Raw genomic sequence first — 27,100 nt, forward strand, 5'->3', positions numbered from 1 at the left:
CCAAAATGCAAACTATGGGAGTTTTACAATTGAAAGACAGAGCTTCTGGGTCAAAAACAAAAACATGAACACGTAGAAGGAAACCAGAAAAAGAATTCAAGAATGGATGAGCCACAGTCAGGAACACAAAAGATTTAGTAAATGTCAATTGAAGCAGTAGAGAGCTTGGAATATGTTATTCCACAAGGTGAACAATCTGGGCTTTTAGCCAAGAATAACTTAACCCAGTAAAAGTGAGTATTATGCTGTAGTGGAAAAAATAGATCTTCAATGAAATGTAGGAAACATTGCTGATGAAAAGGCCAGAACTGTGAAGAAGCTTTGAAGTTCAAACACGGGAGTGAAGAGAAAGATAAAAAGGATTAGCTATAGTAACGGATTAAACAAAGATAAACTACTTATGTTCTGGGTTCAGGGTATCTAGGAAATTGGCCCTCAGGAGATGATACAGTCAAAGGCTTTTTTATGTGACACAGCCAAAGCCTTAAACACACACTGTGGCATTATACAGACAGATATTTGTCTCCTCACATGCAAGAAAGTTAGCAACTGGAGGTTGAGGGAGATGTGTTGGTGAGGGAACATACACAAAGTTAGTGTTTAGTGGTATGATTGTATACTCTAAGAATGGACTTGGTTGAAAATGGGTAATTGGTACCAGATATAGGAGACAACATTTCTAATAAAACTTAAGATGGTTTTAAAAAATTGGGAGTTTCCCTCTTTTTCTCCTTTAATTAAATCTATTTTAACTTTAACTTTTCCTGAGGTCATGATTACTACCCTTGCTTTTTTACATAATGAATTCCACTCCAGTCCTTTATTTTATCTTTGGGTACATCTAATTTTTATTGTGGTTCCTGAATGCAACCTATTTTTAAATTCAGATTTTTAATTAGCCCTCTCCATTTTATGGGTTAATTCATCCCATTTGCATTCTAAACTATTATTACTTGTTGTGTATTTCCCTCCTTCCTGTTTTTCCTCATTATCCTTCTCTTTCTATTTATTTTATCCTTCCTCACTCTTCTAAATTTTATTTCTCCTTATTACCTTGCCCTCCTATTCCTTAATCTACCCACTTTAAGAGTTCTTCCCCCAATACTTTCCACCTTAATTTGTTAAGGACCACGCCTAAGTGTGAAGGGGCAGATTGGTTCTCCAAAAGCCCCCACAGCTGGGAATCATAACACTCCTGAAGAAATTGCAAATCAGCCTTTGCTGACACAGATGTCGCTTGTGAATTGGGAATGAAATAAATTGGAAGGAAGAAGGAAGAGGAGAGAGGTCAGAGAATGCAGCTGTCTCTCAATTTCCTTGTATTATTATCATCTTCTCACATGAAGGGATCTATTCTGCTGGTCAGAATTAGATCCCCAGCAGTCACTAGTAGGTGGCTCCCATAACACCTAGCATCCCCAGAAGCCACTAGCAGGTGGCTCCAGTAACATTAATCTACCTATCTTTCTAAGTGTTTTCCCTTTATTTCTACTACTCTTTAATTCTTTATAAATTCTTCTACAAATTCATCCCTTATTCTATTCCCTCTCCCTTTTATTTCTTTTTAAATTTAGAAGACTTTTATATCTTTCTAAATGTACATGATATTCTCTCCTTAACCCACTTCCCATGAGATAAAATATATATATTTTAAAACTCACATAGTTAGAAAAATTGAGTATTAAGTTGTTAGTGATACTGAGAAGGCCTTTCTGGAGATAGCTGGGAATAAAGAATATCATGAGAGGTCAAGGTTAAAAATAGAAATTTGGGAGTTAATTGCATTGACATGATTATTAGAGGTAAATGAAATTTATATGGACAGACTTTGAATAATGCACATTTTAAGAGATAAAGAGCCAGTGAAGGAAATAAGAAAGGAGTAGGTAAAACATTAGGAGGGAGAACCAGGAGACTATATCCTAGGAGAAAGTATCTAGAAGGATGATGGTGGTCAAATCCTTTGGAGAATTAAGAAAATATTAAACCAGGTGTAATTAGGTCATTATCAGCTTTTGACAATGAAATTTCTTCTGGAAGGGAGGGATGAGAGAAGAGTTGGATTTCAAGGGATTGGGGAGAGAATGAATGATAAAGGAAATCCACATTGTAAACTTTTTCAAGAAAATAGCAGTGAAATCAGAGTGGATAGAAAAATAGTTCTCTGTGCCCAAAGAGTTATCAAACTGTGCATACCCTTTGATTCAGCAGTGTCTCTGATGGTCCTATATCCCAAAGAGATCATAAAAAAAGGGAAAAGGAATTATGTGTGCAGAACTGTTTGTGGCAGCCCTTTTGGTAGTGACAAGGAACTGGAAACTGAATAGATGCCCATCAGTTGGGGAATGGCTAAATAAATTACAGTATATGAATGTTATGGAATGTTATCTGCTGCTCTTGTGGTTTTCAGAATCCAGACACTAGTACCTGGAATTGTTATCTCTTCTTGTGAGTAGATGGATGTTGATACAAGGAGACTGAGAGGCAGTTGATGTTCTCTGCTCTCCTCAATGAGAGGCTATTGCATTGTCTGACTTCTCTGCTCTTCCCTCTGACTCCAGTTTATTTCATTCCCAGTCCACAAGCAATACCTGTGTCAGTAAAAGCTATTGCGTAACTCCTTCAAGTGTCATAATCCACAACTGCGAAAGTCCTTGGAAAATTGATTTGCCCTTTCACTTAGACATGGTCCTTAACAATTCCTCGGTTTTTTGTTTTAAACACCATTATTTTTCCTCCATAGCATGGTCAGTAAGTTTCCGCATGCTAGGAAGTGCAAACAGCACTATAGTAAGTGTTGAATCAACACTTTCAAAATTTCAAGTGGAGAAGAGGACTACAATCAGAACAAACATTTAAGTCTCTCATCAGTCTCCTGGCTCATCGCTTTGATGTACTGGCCCAGTTAATTACCCCAACTCTTACTGGGTCTCTTCTCCCTTTCCTTCCCTGCGGGTTACTGAAGGAACTCTGGGAGGATCCTATTCACGAAACGCTCTCGAGTGCTGCTGGTTCTTGCCCCATGTTGGGCGCCATAAGTTATCTGCTGCTCTTATGGTTTCCAGAATCCAGACACCAGTACCTGGAAATTGTTATCTCTTCTTGTGAGCAGATTGATGATGATACAAGGAGACTGAGAGGCTGTTGCGTTGTCTGATCTCTCTCCTCTTCCCTCTGCCTCCAATTTATTTCATTCCCAGTCCACAAGCAACATCTGTGTCAGTAAAGGTTACCCCACAACTCCCTCAAGTGTCACAATCCACAGCTGTGGAGGCTCTCAGAGAATTGATCTAGCCTTTCACCCAGGAATAGTCCTTAATAATGGAATATTATTGTTCTATAAGAAATGATCAACAGGATGATTTCAGAGAGGCCTGGAGAGACTTCCATGAACTGATGCTGAGTGAAGTGAGCAGAACCAGGAGATCATTGTACATGGCAGGAGCAATATTATACGACGATTAATTCTGATGGACATGATTCTTTAACAGTGAAGTGATTCAGGCCAGTTCCAATGGTCTTGTGATGGAGAGAGCTATCTGCACCCAGAAAGAGGACGACGGGGACTGAATGTGGATCATAACATAGAATTTTCACTCTTTTTGTTGTTGTTTGCTTGTGTTTTGTTTTCTTTCTCATTTTTTCCTTTTTATATGATTTTTCTTGTGCAGCATGATAAATGTGGAAATATGTATAGAAGAATTGCATGTTTTTAACATATTGGATTACTGCCATCTAGAGCAGGAGACGGGGGCAAGGGAGGGAGGGAGGGAGAAAAAAATTGAAACACAACATTTTGCAAGAGTTAACATTGAAAATTATCTATGTATATGTTTTGAAAATCAAAAAGCCTTACTTACAAAAAGTAGTTATTAACTTTTTTTTTTTCCTCTTGTGGACCTCTTTGATAATCTGGTGAAACCTATGGAGTCTTTCTCAGAATAATAGTTTTTAGTGAATAAAATAAAATGATTTGAAATTAAAGGAAAGCAGTTGTATCAAAATACAATTATCAGAATATTTAAAAACAATTGTCTTCACATTAGGAATCTGCAGTAGAAAGATTGAAAGAAGACTTTTTTTGTTGTTGTTGTTGTGGTGGTGGTTTGTTTGGTGAGACCTAAGCATATTTGTAAACAGATGGGAAGGATTTAGTGCAGAGGGATCTATTGAAACATTGCTGGTGATGGAAACTACATATGAGAAAGGGAATGATATTTGAGCAGAGTGCTTGGTGATAGAATCAGGAGTATAGGTGGTTGCCTTTCCAAGGAATACCTCAAGCTAAACAAAAGGAATATTGGAGAGAGTGGGTGGTGATAATGAAAAATTTTGTGGAAGTTATTGTAGTCAATCTTTTTAGTGAGATAAAATGCTAATTCATTTGCTAGAATTGTGGAAGGAATTGAGAAAGAAGGAAAAGGTTTTCAGATAGGGGGTTACTAAGGGATTATAAAGTATCAGAGAAGAATTAGTTGAAATTATGAGGCTATCCTATTGAAATTTAATTAAGAACCTTTTAATTAAAGATAGCTAGATGGTTCAGTAGATAGAACACTAACTCTAAAGTCAAGAACTGAGTTCAAATCTGGCCTCAGACACTTAATACTTCATAGCGCTTTGATTCTGGGCAAGTCACTTAATCCCACTTTCCTCAGCAAAAATAAAAATAAAATAAAAATAAAGAAAGAACCTTTTCATTGGAAAATGGATAGAAGTATTCTGAAAGGTGTGATGAAAAAACTTGCATATGATCATAACTTCACCTAACTTGATAACTGTCATGCTGACATATTTAAGCTGTATAGAAACTGGATACAAGCAGATTAATTAATACGTAATTGCATGTTGTAATATAGAATGTTATAATCCAAACTAACTTGATCACAGAGTATTTGCCTTTTTTCTAAAATCCATATTTTCTTTTATTATGCAGGGCTATTTTCTCCTCTTTGAGTCTATGTTGGATTCTGTCCTTTATGCAAAGGACAAATACTTGGCAAAGGGAGGATCAGGTTTGTATAGAATTCTCATTTAAATAATTTGTTTTTTGTCAGAATAACCATTGTACTTCAAAGAAATCAAATATTACTAAGAAAATTGACATCAGACATAAGCCTCCATTAGGAAAATCTTTTAAGTCATTTGCTTATTGCATTGCTAGTATAGCAACCTATAATATAGTTAGGTCTCAAAGTTATTGGTATCTTCAAAAACACTTTGTATAAAATATTTTAAAACAGACTTTGGAAGCTTTTAGATACTACTCACTTAATATCTGTTTGACTAAATCAAACAGAAGCAATTAAAAAAAAAAAAGTTTACTATTTAGTTCTTTTCCAGTATCATATTTTTACAGTCAGGCGGATATTATTCATCTTAATGGCAAAATTTTTATGACCATTGAAAATATAAAGTTAGCTCCACAGTGACTTGTGATTTAAACAACTTAAAACAAGGAAACATTTTAAAGTATTTCATAATTATTGTTCTCTAAATCTTCTCTAAAACCATAATAGTTCACATTACTAGATTTTTAAAATAATCTTTCTGTTTTTAAGAAGGCCTCCTTTTATGTCAAATGCTTTTTTCAGGATAATGCTAAGAATATAAAGTGAACCTACTGTAAATCTTTTTTTTTTTTTTTTTTGCCTTTCTCTCTTACTATCCCATATATCTATCTAAGGTGCTAACAACATGGAAATAAATGTTTGTATTTCAAAGTGAAGTAATGCATTAAAAATATTAATTAGATGTAATTGAAGGGGATTCAGTGTAACATTAAGATATATGTACCTCTAATAACTGCATATAGTGGCATTACTATTATTAAATCAATGCTTTTAAAAAACCAAGGGATGTAGAGAATAATGCTAGAACAATGCTTCATTAGATGGTAGTAGCATTTTAAAAAATCAATATGGAGGAGGAGCAGTAGATTTGGGACAGTATTTTGTCTCTGTTCCATTTCAACCAGTATGATCAAAACATGAATGACTTTTGGCAATATTGTCAGCTATGTGTTTTTAAAGGAATATTGTGGGGGTTTTGTTTTTGTTTTTATTGTATTGCAGTATACTGGTCATGATCCATGTATGTAGAGAAATGCAGGAAACCATATCAAAATCTTTGCATGGTATTCATCGATCTTAAAAATTCAGCAACTGGCAGCTACTTAATATCTGTATTGAATTCTCAAGAAGTTCATTAGAATCCTTAGGCTATATATGATATGGTCAGGTTAAGTTGATGAAGCAATATCCAAACTATTTCCCATTATTAGAGGAATGGAGCATTGCTACATAATAGCTCTATTTCTGTTCGTTCTATTTTTTCACCTTTATTTTTCAAAAATTATGAACTAAATAAAATGTGGTTTTCTATTCATAATAGTACAGAAAAAAAGGCTTGTACATGGCACCTATATTTTAGAGTTTCTGATGGATATTCAACATGTAACTTGTAACTTTCGAGGCTCTCCTGCTTGTCTATGATTTTTTCTGACATTTTGTCTATTTTCTTGTGTGCTTTTAAAAAAATCCTTCATATGATTTTTTTTTTTTTTGGTAATCCTATACCATATCTCCCTCCTTCCTCCATTTAAAAAACAAACAAACAAACATTATTAACATATGCAATTAATGAAAACATATTGCTACATTCGTTGTGATTGAAAATATTTGTCGTCTTATCTTGATCCTACCAATTCTTTGTCAGAAGGAATATATATATATATATATATATATATATATATATATATATATATATATATATATATATATATATACATACATACACACACATGCTTCAACAACAGTTCTCTACAATTGTTGTTGCTCATGGCATTGAACAAGGGTCCAGAGTCTTTCTTTTTTTTTTTTTTAATTAAAAAATTTAAATTTTTTTCCCCTTCACTATTAAAGAAATCAAGACTCATCTAACAATTATGCATAGTCCAGTAAAATAAATTCCCCCAAGCCTATTTGGTTAAATTTGTTTCATGGCTACCCTTTGATTAAGGTCAAAAAACTATTACTTTGCTTGATTCATCACACTTGGTACTGAATGACTTTTAGCTGTTTCCCAAAATCATTTCTATCTTTAAAGGGCAAATTGTTCCTGCTACTGAGGAGATTCAAAAAATTATATTGTATGAAATAAAGGCAGTTCTGAAAGGAATCCTCGAAAGGTTTTTAGCCATGGTAATATAACATTAGAATAAATGCAGCCTTTTGAAGTAAATCCTTTGACAAGAGATAATAACATTCATTTGGATGTCTAAATTCTTATATTTAAGATGAAGTTTTAATTTTTTTTAAATTTTTTTTAAATTTTTATTTAATAATTACTTTATATTGACAGAATCCATGCCAGGGTAATTTTTTTACAACATTATCCCTTGCACTCATTTCTGTTCTGATTTTTCCCCTCCCTCCCTCCACCTCCTCCCCTAGATGGCAAGCAGTCCTATATATGTTGGATATGTTGCAGTATATCCTAGATACAATATATGTTTGCAGAACCGAACAGTTCTCTTGTTGCACAGGGAGAATTGGATTCAGAAGGTATAAATAACCCGGGAAGAAAAACAAAAATGCAGATAGTTAACATTCGTTTCCCAGTGTTTTTTCGTTGGGTGTAACTGCTTCTGTCCGTCATTTATCAATTGAAACTCAGTTAGGTCTTTTTGTCAAAGAAATCCACTTCCATCAAAATATGTCCTCATACAATATCGTTGTCGAAGTGTATAATGATCTCCTGGTTCTGCTCATTTCAGTTAGCATCAGTTCATGTAAGTCTCGCCAGTCCTCTCTGTATTCATCCTGCTGGTCATTTCTTACAGAACAATAATATTCCATAACATTCATATACCACAATTTACCCAGCCATTCTCCAATTGATGGGCATCCATTCATTTTCCAGTTTCTAGCCACTACAAATAGGGCTGCTACAAACATTTTGGCACATACAGGTCCCTTTCCCTTCTTTAGTATCTCTTTGGGATATAAGCCCAATAGAAACACTGCTGGATCAAAGGGTATGCACAATTTGATAACTTTTTGGGCATAATTCCAGATTGCTCTCCAGAATGGTTGGATTCGTTCACAGCTCCACCAACAATGCATCAGTGTCCCAGTTTTCCCGCATCCCCTCCAACATTCATCATTATTTTTTTCCTGTCATCTTAGCCAATCTGACAGGTGTGTAGTGGTATCTCAGAGTTGTCTTAATTTGCATTACTCTAATCAATAATGATTTGGAACACTCTTTCATATGAGTGGTAATAGTTTCAATTTCATCCTCTGAAAATTGTCTGTTCATATCCTTTGACCATTTATCAATTGGAGAATGGCTTGATTTCTTATAAATTTGAGTCAGTTCTCTATATATTTTGGAAATGAGGCCTTTATCAGAACCTTTAACTGTGAAGATGTTTTCCCAGTTTGTTGCTTCCCTTCTAATCTTGTTTGCATTAGTTTTGTTTGTACAAAGGCTTTTTAATTTGAAGTAATCAAAATTTTCTATTTTGTGATCAGTAATGGTCTCTAGTTCATCTTTGGTCACAAATTTCTTTCTCCTCCACAAGTCTGAGAGATAAACTATCCTGTGTTCCTCTAATTTATTTATAATCTCGTTCTTTATGCCTAGGTCATGGACCCATTTTGATCTTATCTTGGTATATGGTGTTAAGTGTGGGTCCATGCCTAATTTCTGCCATACTAATTTCCAATTATCCCAGCAGTTTTTATCAAATAATGAATTCTTATCCCAGAAGTTAGGGTCTTTGGGTTTGTCAAACACTAGATTGCTATAGTTGACTATTCTGTCTTGTGAACCTAACCTTTTCCACTGATCCACTAATCTATTTCTTAGCCAATACCAAATGGTTTTGGTGACTGCTGCTTTATAATATAATTTTAGATCAGGTACAGCTAGGCCACCTTCATTTGATTTTTTTTTTTTCATTAATTCCCTTGAGATTCTCGACTTTGTATTGTTCCATATGAATTTTGTTGTTATTTTTTCTAGCTCATTAAAATATTTTCTTGGAAGTCTGATTGGTATAGCACTAAATAAATAGATTAGTTTAGGGAGTATTGTCATCTTTATTATGTTCGCTCGGCCGATCCAAGAGCACTTAATATTTTTTCAATTATTTAAGTCTGACTTTATTTGTGTAAGATGAAGTTTTTAAAGAAAATATTTTGTTTTAATCAACCAGTATCTGCCTTATCCCCTTCCTACCTCCACCTTTTCCCTCAATTGAGAAAATAAGAAAAAAAAATTGTTTATGATTCATATTGATGTATAATCAATCAAAACAAATTTCACATTGCTTATTTTGGTCTCATCTTCATTCTGAATCCTTCTGTATCAGGAGATGAGTAGCATGTTTCATCATAGTCCTCTGGAATAATAGTCATTATATTGATAAGAGATCAGGGCAGTAGTTTTCTATCATACTAATATAATATATTTTGTTTGTTTTATTTAGGACTGATCCTTTCCTTAATATGCTTTCCCTTTAATTTTCCTTCCTCTCCATTCATTTCTCTCTTATTTTCCTGTTAAGTGAAATGGATTTCATATTCAACTCTGTATATATGTTCTTCCTTCTTCTGACCATTGTCGATGGATATATTAGCTCAAATATTAGCTCCTCTCCCTACCGTCTCCTCTTTGTTTGTATAGCTGTCTACTTGTGCATCCCAATCATGTGAGATAATTTTCCCTAATCCCCCTTTCCTTATCTAGCCCCAAAACAGTAAATCCCTTTCCTTCTCTTTTTCCATTCTTAAGATTATCAAAATAAACAGAAACTTTACAGATCTTTTCTAATTACCCCTTCCCTTCCATCTTTCTTCCTTAGCAGAATTGGGAGACACTGGGTGTGTAATATTCCATATACTAGTGAACTCATTTGCTGTGTTAGCTTTGCTAAAGTGCATTGTGTTTTTTTTTTTTTTTTTTTTTTTTTTTGCTATAAGAGATGTGTAAGAACTCTGGAGAGGATTGAAGAAGGGGATATATTTGAAAAACACAGTCACAGAAATTTAAATCTGGCAGTTGTCTGAACAAACTTATTTGTGAAGGTATCCCCATTATATTATTCTACTTCTTCCTGAAAACCTCAAAGGGAAGGAACCTATCACTTCCCAAGGTATCCTATTTGTTCTTCTCTTGGACATCTCTAATGATAATGAAGTTTTCCTAGATTAAGTTGAAATTGGTCCTTTGAAACTTCCATTCTTTGTTCCTAGTTCTGGCCTCTAAGACCAAATATATGGAAGACCTTCACATACTTAGATGCAACTACTTTTTTAAACCTTATTTTCTTGAATATTCTTCCACGGTTCCCTCGGCAAGTCCCCAGATAATAAGGACTAGATGATGAGGCCTTTCCCTACTTCCCTCCTTTAGATGTTCCCTGGTTTAGTAATATCTTTCTTTAAAAAAAATTTTTTTAATTAATTTGTTTTTTAAATACACATTGCTTTTATTAATCATGTTGGGAGAAAAAAAATCAGAGCAAGAGAGAAAACCATGGAAGAGAAAAAAAAACAGAAAAAAGAAGTGAATATAACACATGTTGATTTACATTTCAATCTCCGTACTTTTTCTGAATTCAGAAAGTGTTTTTTTTTTTTTTTTTCCCATCAAAATTGCTTTGGGATTGCTTTGGAAATAATGTCTTTCTTAAACTGAGGAAATTAAACTCACTACTCTGGATGATTGCATGAAGGTGATAGAAAAACAAAAGATAGAAATAGTTTTTTAAAAAGAAAGAAAAGTTCATATAACTATCTTATTTCCTATTTGTTAGATTGACTGGCTTATTGAGCTTCTCAGTTGAAAAGACAGTGTTGTTAAACCTAAAATAATTTCATTGGTTTAGGGAGCACCAGAGGATTTTTCTCTACAAAGGCTGGGAAAAAAAAACTTTCTCAGTAATTTGTAGTCTTAGAAAATTATTTGAAATATTATGAAATTAAGTGACTTGCCTAAGATCCCATAGCCAAGAACCATCAGATGGTTTCAACTCAGATCTGAGGCCATTTTTCTAACTACAACTCCATCTTGCTTCTAAATAGATGTGAATTTTTTTGGGGGAAACTTCAATGATGAAGGGGAAAAAAATTCTTTTATGTTGTTATTCATGGCTATTGTGGAAAATCGTTTATCTTCCCTCCACCCCCCTCCCCTGTCTCCTCTGAGGCAATTGGGGTTAAATGACTTGCCCAGGGTCACACAGCTAGGCAGTGTTAAGTGCCTGAGGCCACATTTGAACTCAGGTCCTCCTGACTTCAGGGCTGGTGCTCTATCCACTCCGCCACCCAGCTGCCCATTTAACTTTATTTTTAAAGGAGATGGTTAAAAGAAAAAGATCACTAACTGTGGCACTAGAGAGAGTGGCTATTTCTGAGGCTTCTAACTGTATCAGTCCATAAATCAGACAGCAGGAGAGATTTAGAAAACACAAAACATAATTCTAAGTGGCTCAAGTGGGTCACCTACTTAGAAAATATGTTGATTTTAAGTTTTGTCAACATCCACTTTGTAACTTGTAAAGGTTTAATGAACAGACCAAACTTTTTTTTTTTTTTAATCGTTGCAGTTTATCCTTCATTTAAAAATTCTTTAGAAATTGATTTTTAAAAATTGTCTAAAGATATTACTGGTTTTACAATCATAGTTCCTTCAAAAAAGAATTTGGATATCCTTCAAGATGAATTTTTAACCAGGTTACCATTTTCTCATTTTCCTTCCTTCCAGTCAGCAAGTTTTTATTAGATACTTTGTACCCAAGCACTGAGCTAGGCACTAGGGATATAAATACAATGAACAAAACAAGCCCTCCGTGGAAGGAGCTTACATTCTAATGGGGGTACAACAAATAAGAGAATATATGCAGAATAAATATAAAGAGAATAAATGCAAAGAAAAACTCTTAAATACTGAAATGAATTTGAGATCTCAGTCATTCTGGAGTTAGCTCCAACAGTGCCAGTTGCAACTTTATGTATCCCTGTCTTCTTGTCCATGTTCTCACAGTTCTTCAATCTATCTAATATTCTGGAGGCCTTTGTTTTTCTCCTAGCAGTTAGGACACAAGGGAGTTCTCTGGATTTGTATTTATGTTATATTTGATATTCTCATTCTTAATAGATCTTGTCTTCCTGTCTTACAGTTTTTTTTATCGTGTGTTTTACTCTTCTTTAGTATTTTTTGTTGGTTATATTTTGCAGGCTGCACATTCTAGCCTTTTACCTCTTCATATTATTCTCTGTGTCCTTATTATCTTTAGTTTTTCAGAACCAGTGTCGTTCCATTTCTTACTGCCACATAACAGTACTTGTAAGAAGTTAGTTTGAGATCTGTAAGAGAGCTTTATAATTTCCTGCACAGAATCCAGGCCACTTTGCTTTTCATTCCTCTCCAGGTTGTCCTTCTGATTTTCTGAACTTTCTCTAGCATGCCGCAGAAACCTCCTCCACTTGGAATTTTGCTTTGCTCCTTGCTTCTCACAACTAATTTGTATTCTTACTCTCTAGATACTTTTAATTGTCGGATTCCTTGTAGAATCTCCATTTTAAAGCTAAAGCCCAGGCCAGCCAAGTTTTCAATTTTTCTGGGTCCCACTTCTGTATCTTTGTACATTCTCTACCATTCCCCACCATGGACACTTTTTTGCTTCTCCCTTCCTACCACCCCCAGTTTCTCAACTTTCTTTTATGTGTAGTTATCTCCTATTTATATCCCCAGGAATTAGCATAGTGCCTAGCATATAATAAGCACTCAATAAATGCTTCTTGACTTGACTGTCTTTTTCAATTTAAGGACTAATTCATTTTCTATTTGTGTCATCTGTTCTAGATACATCTGCTGTTGGTAGAGTAGCTCAGATAAATGGTGAAATCTGGGAAATATTCATTCATCTGGTCTCTCTGTGTAGATAAACATCCAAAATCTTTTGAGTGATAACTAATTTCTTCCAGGAGATCCTACAGACTTTTAGGGCTTTATACAATCAGTTGAGTGTGAAAATATTCTGCATATGGTCTTATGATATAGCTTCATTAAGTTAACATCAAAACCACTGAGGGCTTTTTTTTTTTTTTTGTACTTTTCGTTGTTTCATATCCATTGCCAAAGAATTCATAACCAAAGGACCAGTCTACTGATGACTAACTTCTTTGTTTAACTAGATGGAAAACAGGCTCAGTATGTAGCAATAATTCCCTTTCCACAACAATAAAATCTGTAAACCTTGGTCCACATCCAGAGCATGCTGGGACATCCAAATGAGACACCATGCTAGCACGTGATAGTAATGGGAAAGCTATCTATAAAAAAGAGCTGGAAAAAAAATCTTGCATATTAAGTGAGAGGAAAATGGGGCTTTAAAAAAATGAACTGGTCATCTGGTGAGAGCAAAATATAAGCAATATCTTTCTGTTCTCTAGTGTTATGGAGAAAGTGAGGACCCTTTTGCCCACCCACCCCTAGTGTATCAAGTGGGCCCTGGGGGTCAAACTAAAGAATACATGCTCCAGAATCTCACAGCTTAGGGAGGATTAGATGCATTATTAGGAGGAACATTCACATCCATCCAAGCATAACTCTATTTATTAGAGTACTTTCTTTCAGAATGTTATAAACAAAAGTTTAGGGGATAGAGAACTGATTGTTCAACATAATGTAATAATGCAGCTCAGTATTGAAATTTCATTTCCTATTCATGCTACAGCTATAGCCATAGGCAAAATTATGAAGTCGGATTACTTTGTCTTCTGTGAGCCACCCAGGCCAGCGTTGATGGTTTCTTCTCTGTCCTCACCTTTCACGTGATCATTTGAACTTTGTTTTTTCCCTTCTCTGCCATTCATGGCAATCTTCTCTCAGGAAGACTCTGACAGATTCATTTATTCTAAGACATGTGCTATGGATTTCTCCCCACCTCCATTTCTTGTCTTTTTAAAGCACCTGTGAAATGATTGCAAAAATTGTTGTATTTTTTTTTTTAACTCTGTCAGTACTAAGTGCCAATGGGGATGCAACATGCAAACAACCATGTACAAACAGTATTTTTTCAGGCTTAGTTGGAGATAGTAATCTCAGGGAGATTAAAGAGGAACAGGAAAAGCTTTTTGCTTTTCTCACAAAGTGAGACTTTAACTCAGAAATGAAGGAATCTGGGAAATGAAGAGGAGGAGAAAGCATTCTAGAAATAAGGGACAGTTAGGGGTAATGCCCAGAGGAGGAGCCTATGCAAGACCAATTGAGAGGTTGGTGTCTGTCAATGACCACTGAGGGTATTCAGGAAAGAAGGAGACTGAAAAATTTGGGGGTTAGGGACAACGGCATTTATTAAGTACCTGTTATGTGCCAGGCCCTGTGTATACTAAATTCTGGGGATATAAAAAGAGGCTCAATGTGACCACCGCGCTAACACTCAGGATACCTTAGAATCACCTGAAGTCAGTATAAGCAAAAGTCCTTAGTCTTTATTCTTGGTCTTTAGGGGTAGAAGTGAAGGGGATGGAAGAGAATCTCCGCAACCGCCTTCTTCCTCATCTACCTCCAAAGTCTCTCGCTGATCTTACTCCACCCCTTAGTCCCTCCTACAATCCTCTGTATACACTAGTCATTGAGCCAGCACAGGATAGTAGAAAGGGCCATTTTCCAAGCATATGCCCATAGAGTATTGTCCAGTGGGTAGGTAGCCTCAAGTTCTTGGCTGTTCTGACCTCAGTGCATCGACTCAAGAGTTTCAGCCCTCTACAGCTCAAGAGAGTCCTTTCCTTCAAGTAGCTTAAAATCTAATGGAGAAGACAACATGCAAACAAATCTATGCAAAGCAAGCTGTCTGCCGGATAAATAGAAAATAATTAACAGAGGGAAAGCAGTAGAATTAAGAAGGAATGGGGAAGATTTCCAATAAAAATGGGATTTTAGTTGGTACTTAAAAAAAAAGCCAGGGAGTTAAGTAGGTAGTACAGAGGAATGAGAGCATTCTGGGATGAGGAACAGCCAGAGAAAATACCCAGAGTTGTGAGATAAGATTGTCCAGGAGTAGCCAGAAGGCCAGAATCACTGGATTGAAGACAAGGAGTATAGTGTATAAATGATATTGGATAGTTAGGAGGGGACTAGGTTGTGAATGAATACCAAACAGAGCATTTTGTATTTCATTCTAGAAGCAATAGGGAGCCACTGGAGTTTACTGAATAGAGGGTGATATGATCAGAAGTATGAGTTAAGAAAATCACTTTAGGGACTCAATGGAGGATTGGACTGGGTATATAGACAATGATGACAGTTATCCAAGTATAGGATGATAAAAGTGTACATTGTTAAGAGGAAAAAAGGGAGCATATTCCAGAGATGTTGCAAAGGTGATGTTGGCAGGATTGTTGATAATTTGGATATGGATGGGGTGGAGGGTGAAGTAAGAGATAGTAAAGAAGTCACTTCATTTAAGTTGCATTTAAGATGTCTGCAGGATTTCCAATTTGAGATGGTTGAAAAGAAGAGATGTGAAATTAGAGGTCAGCAGAAAGTTTAGATCAAGATGTATACATTTTTCACCCTATGCAATGTAGAATAACACATCATCTCCATCGTTGCAATTTGCAATCTTGGTGGTTTTTTAATAACTATAACAGCATTCAAGAAAATAAAGGATTGTCTTGTGAAATGAGAGCATAGCTTTGTTCCTTGACTCTGTTTGTCAGAATTAGGAAACAAGGATCAAAGTTGTTAGATTTGAAGTTAAGTAAGTTATCCAATAATGAACTGGACAGTCAAAGATAAAGGCCTGTGCCTTTCTTGAATTCTTCAAATAAAATCTGAATGACCACTTATTGGGAATGTTGAAAGGTTTTCTTGATCAGATGTGAGTTAGACCAAATGGAATCTGAGGAATTTTTCAAATCAAATTTTGTCATTCATTTTCTGTTTAACCATAAATCTTAATATACATAAAAGTTTGTTTTGAATTTTTTAAACTATTTTTAAACTTGGGGGGCATCATTACACAATTTTTAGAGACATTTTGAGGGGGAAAAGGACTTCTTGCCATCTCTGAAATTATTCCCTGTCTCCTTGCAAGATGAACTTTGCTTTTCCAAGTCTTATTTGCTATTGATATGGCTGTGATGCTTCAAAAAAAAGTGGAGAAGTTTTGAAAAATCTAATTTAATTTTACTGTTAACAATTGGCTATTTTATATAGATATTTACATCTCTAATTAGCAAAAAGTCCTTCCTTTAAAATAGTAAGTCATCATCTTTGCTAAATTAATCCATTTCTATTTGAAAAAATTTAGTTATTTAATTACATCCTGACTTAGGAAATAAAGAGAAAAGTAAAGACAGGTTTAATTTTAGAGTTTTGTTTTGTGGGTGAGGAATAATATTAATAAGTCAAAATATTAGTTATAGTTCAAAATCACTCCCTTTCCCTCATGATTTTCATAAATTCATTCTTTGAAAACTTGGCATTAGGCAAAACAAAGTTATAGGGAACAAAGTTACAATAACTCAGGATATCATTAACCTTCCAGTTTGCATATCAGACATTTGACCAAATGACATTAAAGTGATATTTACAAGTTGCTTTATTTCAGTGATCTGCAACTAAATCCATGATACCTCTACCTAGATATAGACTATATATATGTATTTGGTTATTATCTCCATTTTCCTTTTTAATGGGCATCAGTGATGGACTTTCATTTCCCCATGTTTTTAAGACCCTAATTAATGAAAAACAATTTAGCTTGATTTCTATAACTACAAATATCTTCCCTTCTTTTTCTTATTCCTTGTGCCCTCTAATTGTTTATCTATAACCATGTGATGCTGATATTCACTTGAATACAAGCTTGAAATATTATAATCTTTTCCTCTAATAATTTCCACTAATATTACAAAGTTTGTGAGCCATCTCTGAGGAATAAAGGATTTCCCATCTTCATCAGTTCACCATGTGAAATGTTCTGGTGACAAATGAATTCTGGGCAGTGAGTCGAGAAGGACACAGATGTCAAAGCCATGAATTTGTAAACGGGCTGCTAACAGCGTGCTTTGTCCAATCAGCACTTTGTTAATTTCACCTGTGAGAAGGAATAATTATTCAATTATAGCTTCTATCAGACCAAAATCAAATGACAAATGTGTCAAAATCAGAAGGGAAAAGGAGTGGCAAGTGGCCTTTTTTTTTTTTTTAAACCAGCTGTGAGAGAGTTGGAAATAGAGAAAATCAGTACTTAAGACTTAATTTAAGTATTTTAAAACTTTCATTTCAAGGCAGAAAAATGTAAAATCTCAGAAAAGGTTAAAGTCACTTTATGATTTATTTGTTTACATGATATTCATGTTTATATGTTAAATTAACTCTATAAAATTAACTATTAAAAACAAAAAATTAGCTTTATTTTAAATGAGAAAATAATAATTTTCATAGTAATCCACAAGGAGTATAGATGTAGAGTACTTGTGATTCACAAGAAGAAACCAAAGTTCAGGGCACTAAAGTTGCTGATAGTGTACAGTTGATAAACTTTTCTGATGAAGCAAATGAAGTAAGTTCAGAAAATAATTATCAATATCAATTAACACCAGACATTCTTTCCACGTAATTGTTAAGTGTAGAAAAATAAAATACTTTGTAATTGACAGATAATTGTTGTTGTTGTCATCCTTCTCAAAAAGGACCAAAATGACATCACTAAGTTAGAATTGAGTTACTGTGTGTCCGACTGTAGCTGATCAGTCCAACATGAGCCTCGAATACTCTGCCACAGGTTGGGCACAAATAGTTCCGAACATTTGGAGTGTCTTGTGTTTCTTCTGAGCTAGTTCAGTTTTGCTTTTGTTCATGGAACACATCACTTCCAATGAAGGCATGCTGTGCTGAACAGTCTTGTGTCAGTGTTTCCCATGTCAAACAATCAATTCTAAAGTTCTTAGAGACCTTCAGAGTGTTCTCATCACCTTTTCTGACTTGGCCTGTGAGAGTTCTCTGTAAAATAGTCTTTTTGGCAAGCACATATTTGGCATTCAAACAATGTGGCCAGCCCAATGGAAAATATTGCTTTGCTGACCATTTAACTCTTCTTATTGGTTTCTTAATGAAGAGCTATTGCACGTCTATTTTCTTAGACTCTGTAAAGAAATAGGAAGCTTTTGTATTTTTCTTTTGTAGGAAAATATCTTTACTTTCATAGTGTCCTGGTTAATTGGTTCTTTAGTATAAATTACTTTTCCAAAGTTTTATGAAATATGCAATAAATAGAGGGAGGCTTTGAAGTTAGAAAGACTTGACTTCAAGTTAGTGCTTGAGGCAATCAAGACCTTATATTATCTTTGAGTTGGTGATAATTTTGGTGGAGTGGAATGTGCCTTATGTGCCTCAAAAATCTGACATCTTGTCCACCAAGAGAATTTTGTTTTTAATGCCCATGATTATCTTTCTTTGTTCTTGACCTCTTAATCTATACAAAATTATTTGTATTTCAATTTTTTTTTTTTACTTTGCAATGTTTTAACCAGCTTCTCTTTCAGATTCTTAAGAAAACTCAAAATTTGTTAATCTAGTTGGGATAAAAGAGGAAACTTAATTTAGACTTCCTTATGCATAAAAAATACAAAAAGATTGCCCTAAAAACTTTTATCTTCCAATATTTTGAACATTGGAATGGAGTATTTGATAATTAGACCTTTAGCAGCAAATAGTTGAAGGCAAGTGCATTGTTAAGGTAAAATTACTCATTTTCATTCCTTTTAAAAATTAATTTCCCTAAATTGTTTCTTGGTGTTTAAGGAATATATAAGTAAACTTGAATATTTAATAAATGGCATTTACAAAACTTCCATCTGACTTTAACAATTCCAGTAATTTAATCCCATTATAACTGATATTATAATCTCCACATTCAGAAGTACTGGAATAACCACTGACATTATGAGTGGCTGTCTTCTAAAGGGGCTAACATGGACCTTAGTGGAGGCTTTTTTCCTGAGCCTTTCAAAAACTATGACAATTTGAAACCATTTAACTTAATTGTAACCGTAGGCAAGTTACTTCACTCCCCTGAACTTAAGTTTCTTCATCTGAAAAATGATAACATTGAACTGTATCATCTCTAGTCCTTTCATCTGTGACATTTCTGATCATTTTTAAGATTCATGAAGTTCAGAACTTACTGATTTGCCTACATATTAGTTTAATTTTAGAAAAACAACACTGTCCCTTTTTAAATGGAAGTGATGCTAAATTACTAAGAAGGAATATATTCTTTTCTTACAGTCTACCCTGATATTTGCACGATCAGCCTAGTGGCAGTAGGAGATCCAAACAAACATGCAGATAGGATTGCTTTCTGGGATGATGTGTATGGGTTCAACATGTCATGCATGAAAAAAGCAGTTATTCCAGAACCTGTTGTGGAAGTTTTGGACCCAAAGACAATTATTTCAGAACCCTGTGGCATTAAGGTACTGTGCTAAATGTATATGCTATTTTTAAAATTTACCATAATAACTCCAATTTTTTTGTTTGTTTTCATCTGTGAAATGATTCAATATTTGTATTTAATCCTCTTTTCATGGGTCACCAAACTACCAAACTCTCTCTACTCAAAATTCTCTACTCAAAATATTACTCAAACTGTTTCATGCCTTTTTGACACTTAAAAGTCAATAAAATTCAAAGTATTCACACTCAATTTCATAGTCCTTCAGGTCAGACTCTGTATATATTGCTTTGTTTATCATTCTCTACTTTCTGGCTCTCTTATCTAGAATCAGATAAGGCAAAAGTTTCCCTTACTCACTGCTGTTCGCCTTATTGAACTTTTCCTTGTTCAACTGTTAGCAAGGAATTTATTCACAAAATTTAAGCTCTATTAACAGTTTTTTCATTTTGCAGTAATGTCTTTCTAATTGTCTCCCTTGTCATGATGCCATTAATGAGTCAAATTCTGTAAATGTATGTACAACTTAACTGCAGATTGAAAACTTACCTCACTTTTCTTGACCACACCTTAAACGTTTCTACTTCCTATATGTTAATCCAGTGACAATTTAAGGAAATTAGAGCTAAAATTATTTACTCTGTTTCTTGTGACCACATCCCAATCCTAAAGCACTTAATATATTGACATGTACAAAGATGGTGATAAATGTTATTTACTCAGCATTTTATAACAGAAATTAAGCTTTTTAATAAAAACTCAGAGAACAAAAATGTAGGTAGTCTGGTAATCATGGAGTAGTTTGATACCCTACTTTGTAGATTTATTCTTATGTATTTAAAAATTTATCTTTCTCTCTGGGGAGGAGCATCATAGTAGTCAATTCACCTGAGTCTGAAAAGGGAAAGGGGAAACTTAATTTCTCTTTCTGATGATCCCTTTGCTTACTGCCAAGAATTGCAAGAAATAAATAATAGAAGAGAATTTTAAAACCAAAAGAATTGAAGATAGTTGGTTAGAACACAAACTTTCTGAATTTAATGTTACACTCATTCACTTATTTCTTTAGTAATTCCTTAAATTGTTTTATTTGGCTGTATTTCTAAACTATTAACAAATTTCCCTTCTTCCCCAAAATAAATTTAAGAAAGGCCTTAATTACTAAAAGCTTTTTTTAAAATTTTAAGCATATGTATATCATTTTTGCAGATTATATTTTAATATATTGATGTTAAATTCGAGTCAAAACCTCAAAAGCCTTTTAAATATCTATAATTCTTTAAATACTTAAAGGAATTAAGTATTCTATGTTTCTGTTAGTATGGACTCTTCCCTCCTTAGCAACAGCTGTAGATTTTCTCAAACTTAGAAACTTATCCTTGGAGAGTTTCCTGGACAGAAAAGTCCATTATCTGTGATCAGACTAGCAATGAGCCTCTCTACATGTGGATAAGCCAGTTTTCTCCTGTCCCATATGCTGTCTTGCTGTCCCTGAACCCACACCAAGAAAAAACCTTTTGCAATTGTAGGAACTTTTAAAACTTAATATCTCTATTGTCCCTAGCCACTTTTAGTGGGGATTTTTAAATATGAAAGATAGGAAATGTCAGCTAGGAACATTTGTGAGATACAAACACACACACACACACACACACATATATAATATATATATATATATAGAGAGAGAGAGAGAGAGAGAGAGAGAGAGAGAGAGAGAGAGAGAAGAGAGAGAGAGAGAGAGAGAGAAAGAGAGAGAGAGAGTGAGTATTTACTAAATTTGGGATATATATATATATGTATATATATATAGTATTTACTAAATTTGGGTACATTCAACTGAAGTTAGTAGTGATACCAACTTATGTCAACCAAAAAATGTATAACTAAAGATTGCTTAGTGCCAACCAACCTGAGGCAACATATGATTGTTCTTAAATTTAAGCTATAGGATTAATATCAGTATGTGCATGATATAATTTGGTGAAGGTGTTATCTTTTAAAGTTACCTTGCCAAATATTAATCAAGGCTCAAGTTACTTTGAAATTCTTTCTGAATTGGAATCAACCTTCCCTCCAACCCCCCCTTCTCTTTTATGAGAAAATATTAAACAGACATGTTTAGAAGACAAGCACCCAAAACAGCATTTGGACTGCTTTGAAATGGGAAGTGGGAAGAATCATGTAATGGGGCAGGAAGGGAAAAACCAGGCAGTTTGCTAGTTTTTCTAGAATTAGATTTTACAATGCTGTGTTTAGTTTGCTTTGTTATACGTTCGCATAATAGCAAACTACTTCATATGCAATATCAGAAATGAATTTCAAAAATAAACTGCTTTTCCTATTAGACCATTTAAAAGTCAACTATAACAGCAGACATTTCCAATTGGCATTTATAATTTATAATAATCTTTTTTTTCATAATACAAGAAAGAAATCCTTTCATGTAGCACGATAGTATTTTTTTTTAACAAATCTTTTTTTTCTCTTTTTTTCTGCGTAGCGTATAGATTGTCATACTGCATGTGTCCCTGATCTCGAGTTTTCTTCAAATTTCACCCTGAAAATCACAAAACTATCCATGTGTACGGTAAGCCATCTAATTCTACCCTCATTGTTTTCACTAGCATTGTAGTTGATTGTGGGGTGGGATAGTACATTAATTATAAGGTTGTGATAAATGAACAAAACAATTGCCTTCGACAGTCCACATTTGCCTCTACCAGGCTGTGAAACAGATCTGTTCTAATAAATTGGTAAACCTCAGAAAAGTTAGTTTAGTGCAGTGTAAAAAATGACCATGTTTATGTAGTGGTTTTCCCTTTGTATGTTCCAGTCTCTTTTCCCCCCATTTCATTATTATTATTCCTTTGGGGTATCTATTTTCATCCTGAAAGCCAAAATGTTGTGTTTTCACATAATGCTATCAGCTTCCAATCCTTTATTTAGGTGGTTTCAAAGAATATACATTAGGATTTCTTATTCTCTGTCTTCTCAAACTTAGTCTTAAGAATGATTTTATTCTTTAAGTGATTTGATTTATTCTCTGATTCCTTTTTGTAGTTTTTTATTTCTTAATAGAACAATCTTCACCTTTGTTAAGTGACTTGGAATATTGCTATGTACCCTGTTTCCAAATAAATGTGACATATAAGTTTAACCTCCATTTAGCTTGATATTCTTACTGGTTAATATTTGTAATATTAACAAAAAGATTCTGTGGGCAGAATATTTTTGAGTTTTAAGTTATATTTTTAAAGTGAGTATCTTTACTAAATTTAAAATAACTCTATAAAGTACAAAGTATAAAATTAATGTGGATTCAAAGTGATATTTTTGAGAATTTGAGTTGCTATTCTTGTTGAATATTTTATTTTGATTTGCCATTAATGTATATTTAGCTTAGGGCATTTAAGTATTTTATTCAGGTGGACAAGGACTTATTTTATTCAGGTGGATGAGAACTTCTTTGCTTTCTTATTATCTCAAATATATTTTTTAAACAAGTTAATTGATTGGTCGCATGACATCTTTTAGTCAAAACTAAATAATTTTGTCTATAATTCTATAGAATATATATAGAATAAAAATAAAGTCTATAATTTTGAAAACTATCCCAACATTCATGTCACTATCGCTTTTATGTGCTTGATTAATCAAAAGAAAAGTCTTGAAATCTGAACCAGATTTCTCTCTTTAGTCCCCAGGAACTCATACTATTTGATATTTATGACTGAAACATTTTAGATATCAGAAGTTTCAGGCTAAATTCTAAAACTCTTAGACTGCTTCAGAGAGGTTGAAAAAACAGTATTGATTGAAGATTTGTGAAAAGTAACTATTTCCACTAGTAAAAATGAGTGCTGATTTGTCATTAATATAAAATAGTACTTATTTATATCTGTGCTCTTTGCATAAAGCACAATATATACAAATTCACAGATTTCCATATTAAAGATCTTAAATACAAAAAATTTTCATCTTTAATGTCAAATTTTACATACTACTTTTTTTTAATTTTGCTGGAATTTTGTATCTGTGCTTGTATATGTTTTAATATGCATGTAAAACTGTTAAACTTGTTCTCTACTATAATAATACAGTTAGCTTCTAAGCATTCTGAAGTAAAATGTCTTTTATATTGACCTGTATAAAATCACTCATATGTTTTATTTTCTCTTCTAATAATTACCAGAATAGAAGGGCACAAATGAAATAGTTTCTTTCAATTAGCTGACCTTAAGAGGAAGTTCTGATGTTGAAGGAGAATGAATTTTCAGTAGGCAGTTTATTTTCTACATTTTGATCATGTGCAAAATAAAAAGTACCAGGAAAAGTGTGAATTGTTTTTTCCTTGCAAAGAAAAAGCAGAAATAATGTTATAGTGTCTTATTTGTTTGATATACTACTTGAGTTTTTGATCCAAATTTGATTTCACATTTAAATATGTGTGTGTGTGTGTGTGTGTGTGTGTGTGTGTGTGTGTATTTTTTGGTCATTATCATATTAAGTGTTGCTCTAAGTAGGCTAAAGAGGAAAAGTATATAGAAAAAAGATAAATTGATAAAAGATGTCTTTTAATTATACAATCTCAGTTTGTTCATTGATTTGCAACAACCTTTATGTTATTAAAAGGATCTTCAGAAATGTCTACAGAGTAAATGGGTTTAAAGAGTCAAAATTTTGAATGTTCTATGAAAGCTTTGACCACACATTATTGTTTCAGCAACCTATCTCCTTTCCCCACATTTATCACTGCAGGCCTGACACATATCCACAGACATAGTTTTTCAAACTGTATCTGGTTGCTGCTTCTACCAAAACCTGAAACATACCTTCCTTGTTAAAAGAGAGATTAGCAGCTGTATTTTGTTGGAAAGAATCTGAAGCTACAAGGCATTAAAGAGATGTTAAAGACAAATGAATACCTAATTGAGGCTTTCTAGTTAATATAATCAGAAAAATTGGAAGAGCATCGAAAAAGGGAGCGTTTTAAGATTATCTTAGGCCTGTGCCCAAAGCATGTTAGAAATAAATACTCTCAGATTTCTTCTTGTAATCATCTCTAGAACCTAGCATCTGAGACTAGAGAAAGTACTCTTTATGGTAAAAAAAAATAATTCACAATGCATATAAGGCTATAATTTCTCTGTATACCTCAAAAGGAAATTTAAATTTGCATTTTACTGTCTTTCATTGTGCTTGAAAATTTTGTGAATAGCTACAAAGTATAAAATGCTCAAATTCTCTGAGCATTTAAGCTCCTTTTTAATGTATGCATAGCTATTTCTTGCCAAATGAGATTCTAAATTTGTGGCCTAATTAAAAAAATTAAAGAGTAAATTAGTTTTTTTTTTTTTTTTTTTAAGCACCAAAATGCTAAGAGCATTTTGTGTTTTAATTCTGGTAGTGTGTATGTGTTAGACTGATATAAGTTTAGTTAGCTTTCTCAAGATTAAGAATCTTTTAATGGGAGAAAAAATTTTTTTGCCTAGAATTAAAGAAAAAGTAAGATAATACAGTTGTGGTTAATGTTTTGTATTAAAGAAATTAATTTGCAGTTTATTTGCAGGGGAAGGTAAAAAGTATCTTTACGATATATTATTGTTTTAATTAGAGGATGCTGCCTTAACAGAGTTTCTAAATAAATGAATTTAGTTTACCATATACATGTATTAACAGTTTGAAAAAAAAATACTTTTCCTTTTATGATGGAATGTAGATTTTTCATTAGTATTTGACGATTCATTCGTTTTATACCTAACCTCCAAATAATGAACAATCAAATCTACCTTTATTGAGAATTTTTGATATATTCAAAAGCAAATACTTTAAACCTATATAAGTATAAAATAATATATAAGTATAAAATAAAATAAATTATTTGTGAGTTCTTAAGTGTTAATACTACTTATACAATTGTATAATTCTGTGTCTGCTTTAATAATAAGCATTTTTTAAAAAATGTTTACTATATTCCAGGCACTGTGCTAAGCTTCAGAGCTACAAAGAAAGACAAAAAGTATCCCTTCCTTTAAGGAGATCACATTCTAATGAGGGACAAAACTATATACAAAACAACCTTTGTCTGGATAAATTGGAGGTGCTCTTACAAAAAAAAAAAGGCACTAGAGTTAAAGGGGATCAGGAAAAGCTGATTGCAGAAAGTAAAATTTTAGCTGAGACTTGAAGGAAGCAGGAAACAGTGGTAGGCATGAAAATTATTCCAGGCAGGGGGCATAGCTGGAATTTCTTAGGTGAGCAACAAGAAGAAAGTCTATGGCATAGAATAGTTGGAGGGGAGTAAAGTATAAGAACACTAGAAAGAGGAAGGGGCTGGGTTGTGAAAATTTTAAAATCTAGCTAGAGAATTTTCTGTGAAATCTTGGGAAGGACAAGAGAACCACAGAGATTTTGGGGTGGGGTGGGGAGTCAGTGACAAAGCTTTAGAAAATCAGTTTGGCACCTAAGTAGAAAATTGACTGGACTTGGGGGAGACTTGAGATCATGCCTTGATTTGAGATAGCTTTCTTTAGGATTTTAGTCCCACACCAAAAAAAAGAAGAGATAGAAGATAAGAGTTTTCAGAAACGTACAGATCAAAAGAGAGTTTTTAATAAATGTTTTATTGTATTTTTATTTATTTTGTTGTTGTTGTTGTTGTTGTTTTATTTTCAAAGTATATGCATGGGTAATTTTTCCAACATTGACCCTTGCATAACCTTTTGTTCCAGATTTTTCTCCTCTTTACCCCCACCTCCTCCCCTATAGGGCTGGAGGTAGTCCAATACATGTTAAATATGTTGAAATATGTCTTAGATCCATTATATTTATAGTTATCTTGTTGCACAAGAAAAATCAGAACAAGAAGGAAGAAAAAGAAAAACTGAGAAAGAAAGCAAAATGTAAGCAAATAACAACAGAGAGAGTGAGCATGCTATGTTATGAACCACACTCAGTTCCCACAGGTCTCTCTCTGGGTGTAGATGGCTCTTCATCACTGAACAACTGGAATTGGTTTGAATCATTTCATTGTTGAAGAGAGCCACGTCCATCAGAATTGATCATCGTATAGTCTTGTTGTTGCCATGTATAGTGATCTCCTGGTTCCATTCACTCAGCATCAGTTCATGTAATCTCTCCAGGACTCTCTGAAAAAATCCTGCTGGTCGTTTCTTATAGAATGGTATTCCATAATTTATTCAGCCATTCTCCAGTTGATGGGCACCCACTCAGTTTCCAGTTTCTTGTCAATACAAAGAAGGCTGCTACAAACATTTTTGCACATGTGGGTCCCTTTCCCTCCCTTAAGATCTCTTTGGGACATCAGCCCAGTAGAAATACTGCTAGATCAAAGAGTATACACAGTTTGATAGCTTTTTGAGCGTAGTTCAAATTGCTCTCCAGAATGGTTGGATCCATTCACAATTCCACCAACAATATATCAGTGTCCCACTTTTCCCACATTCCCTCCAATATTCATTATTATCGTTTCCTATCATCTTAGCCAATCTGACAGGTGTGTAGTGGTATCTCAGAGTTGTCTTAATTTACATTTCTCTGATCAATAGGGATTTGAAGCACCTTTTCATGTGCCTACAAATAAGTTCAATTTCTTCATCT

General features: G+C 33.7%; 1 protein-coding gene across 1 annotated transcript in view; it reads left to right on the forward strand.

Annotated features, from left to right (window-relative positions):
• The window catches only part of PRMT3 (protein arginine methyltransferase 3), a 157,771-nt gene that overhangs the window by 78,651 nt on the left and 52,020 nt on the right, over positions 1–27,100 (forward strand). Inside the window, exons 11-13 of the mRNA XM_051966629.1 lie at positions 4,937–5,015; positions 19,315–19,502; positions 21,981–22,067. Coding sequence (XP_051822589.1) covers positions 4,937–5,015; positions 19,315–19,502; positions 21,981–22,067 — 354 coding nt within the window. The remainder of the gene's footprint in view (positions 1–4,936; positions 5,016–19,314; positions 19,503–21,980; positions 22,068–27,100) is intronic.

The sequence above is a fragment of the Antechinus flavipes genome, chromosome 6, assembly GCF_016432865.1.
Source record: "Antechinus flavipes isolate AdamAnt ecotype Samford, QLD, Australia chromosome 6, AdamAnt_v2, whole genome shotgun sequence".
NCBI lineage: Eukaryota > Metazoa > Chordata > Mammalia > Dasyuromorphia > Dasyuridae > Antechinus > Antechinus flavipes.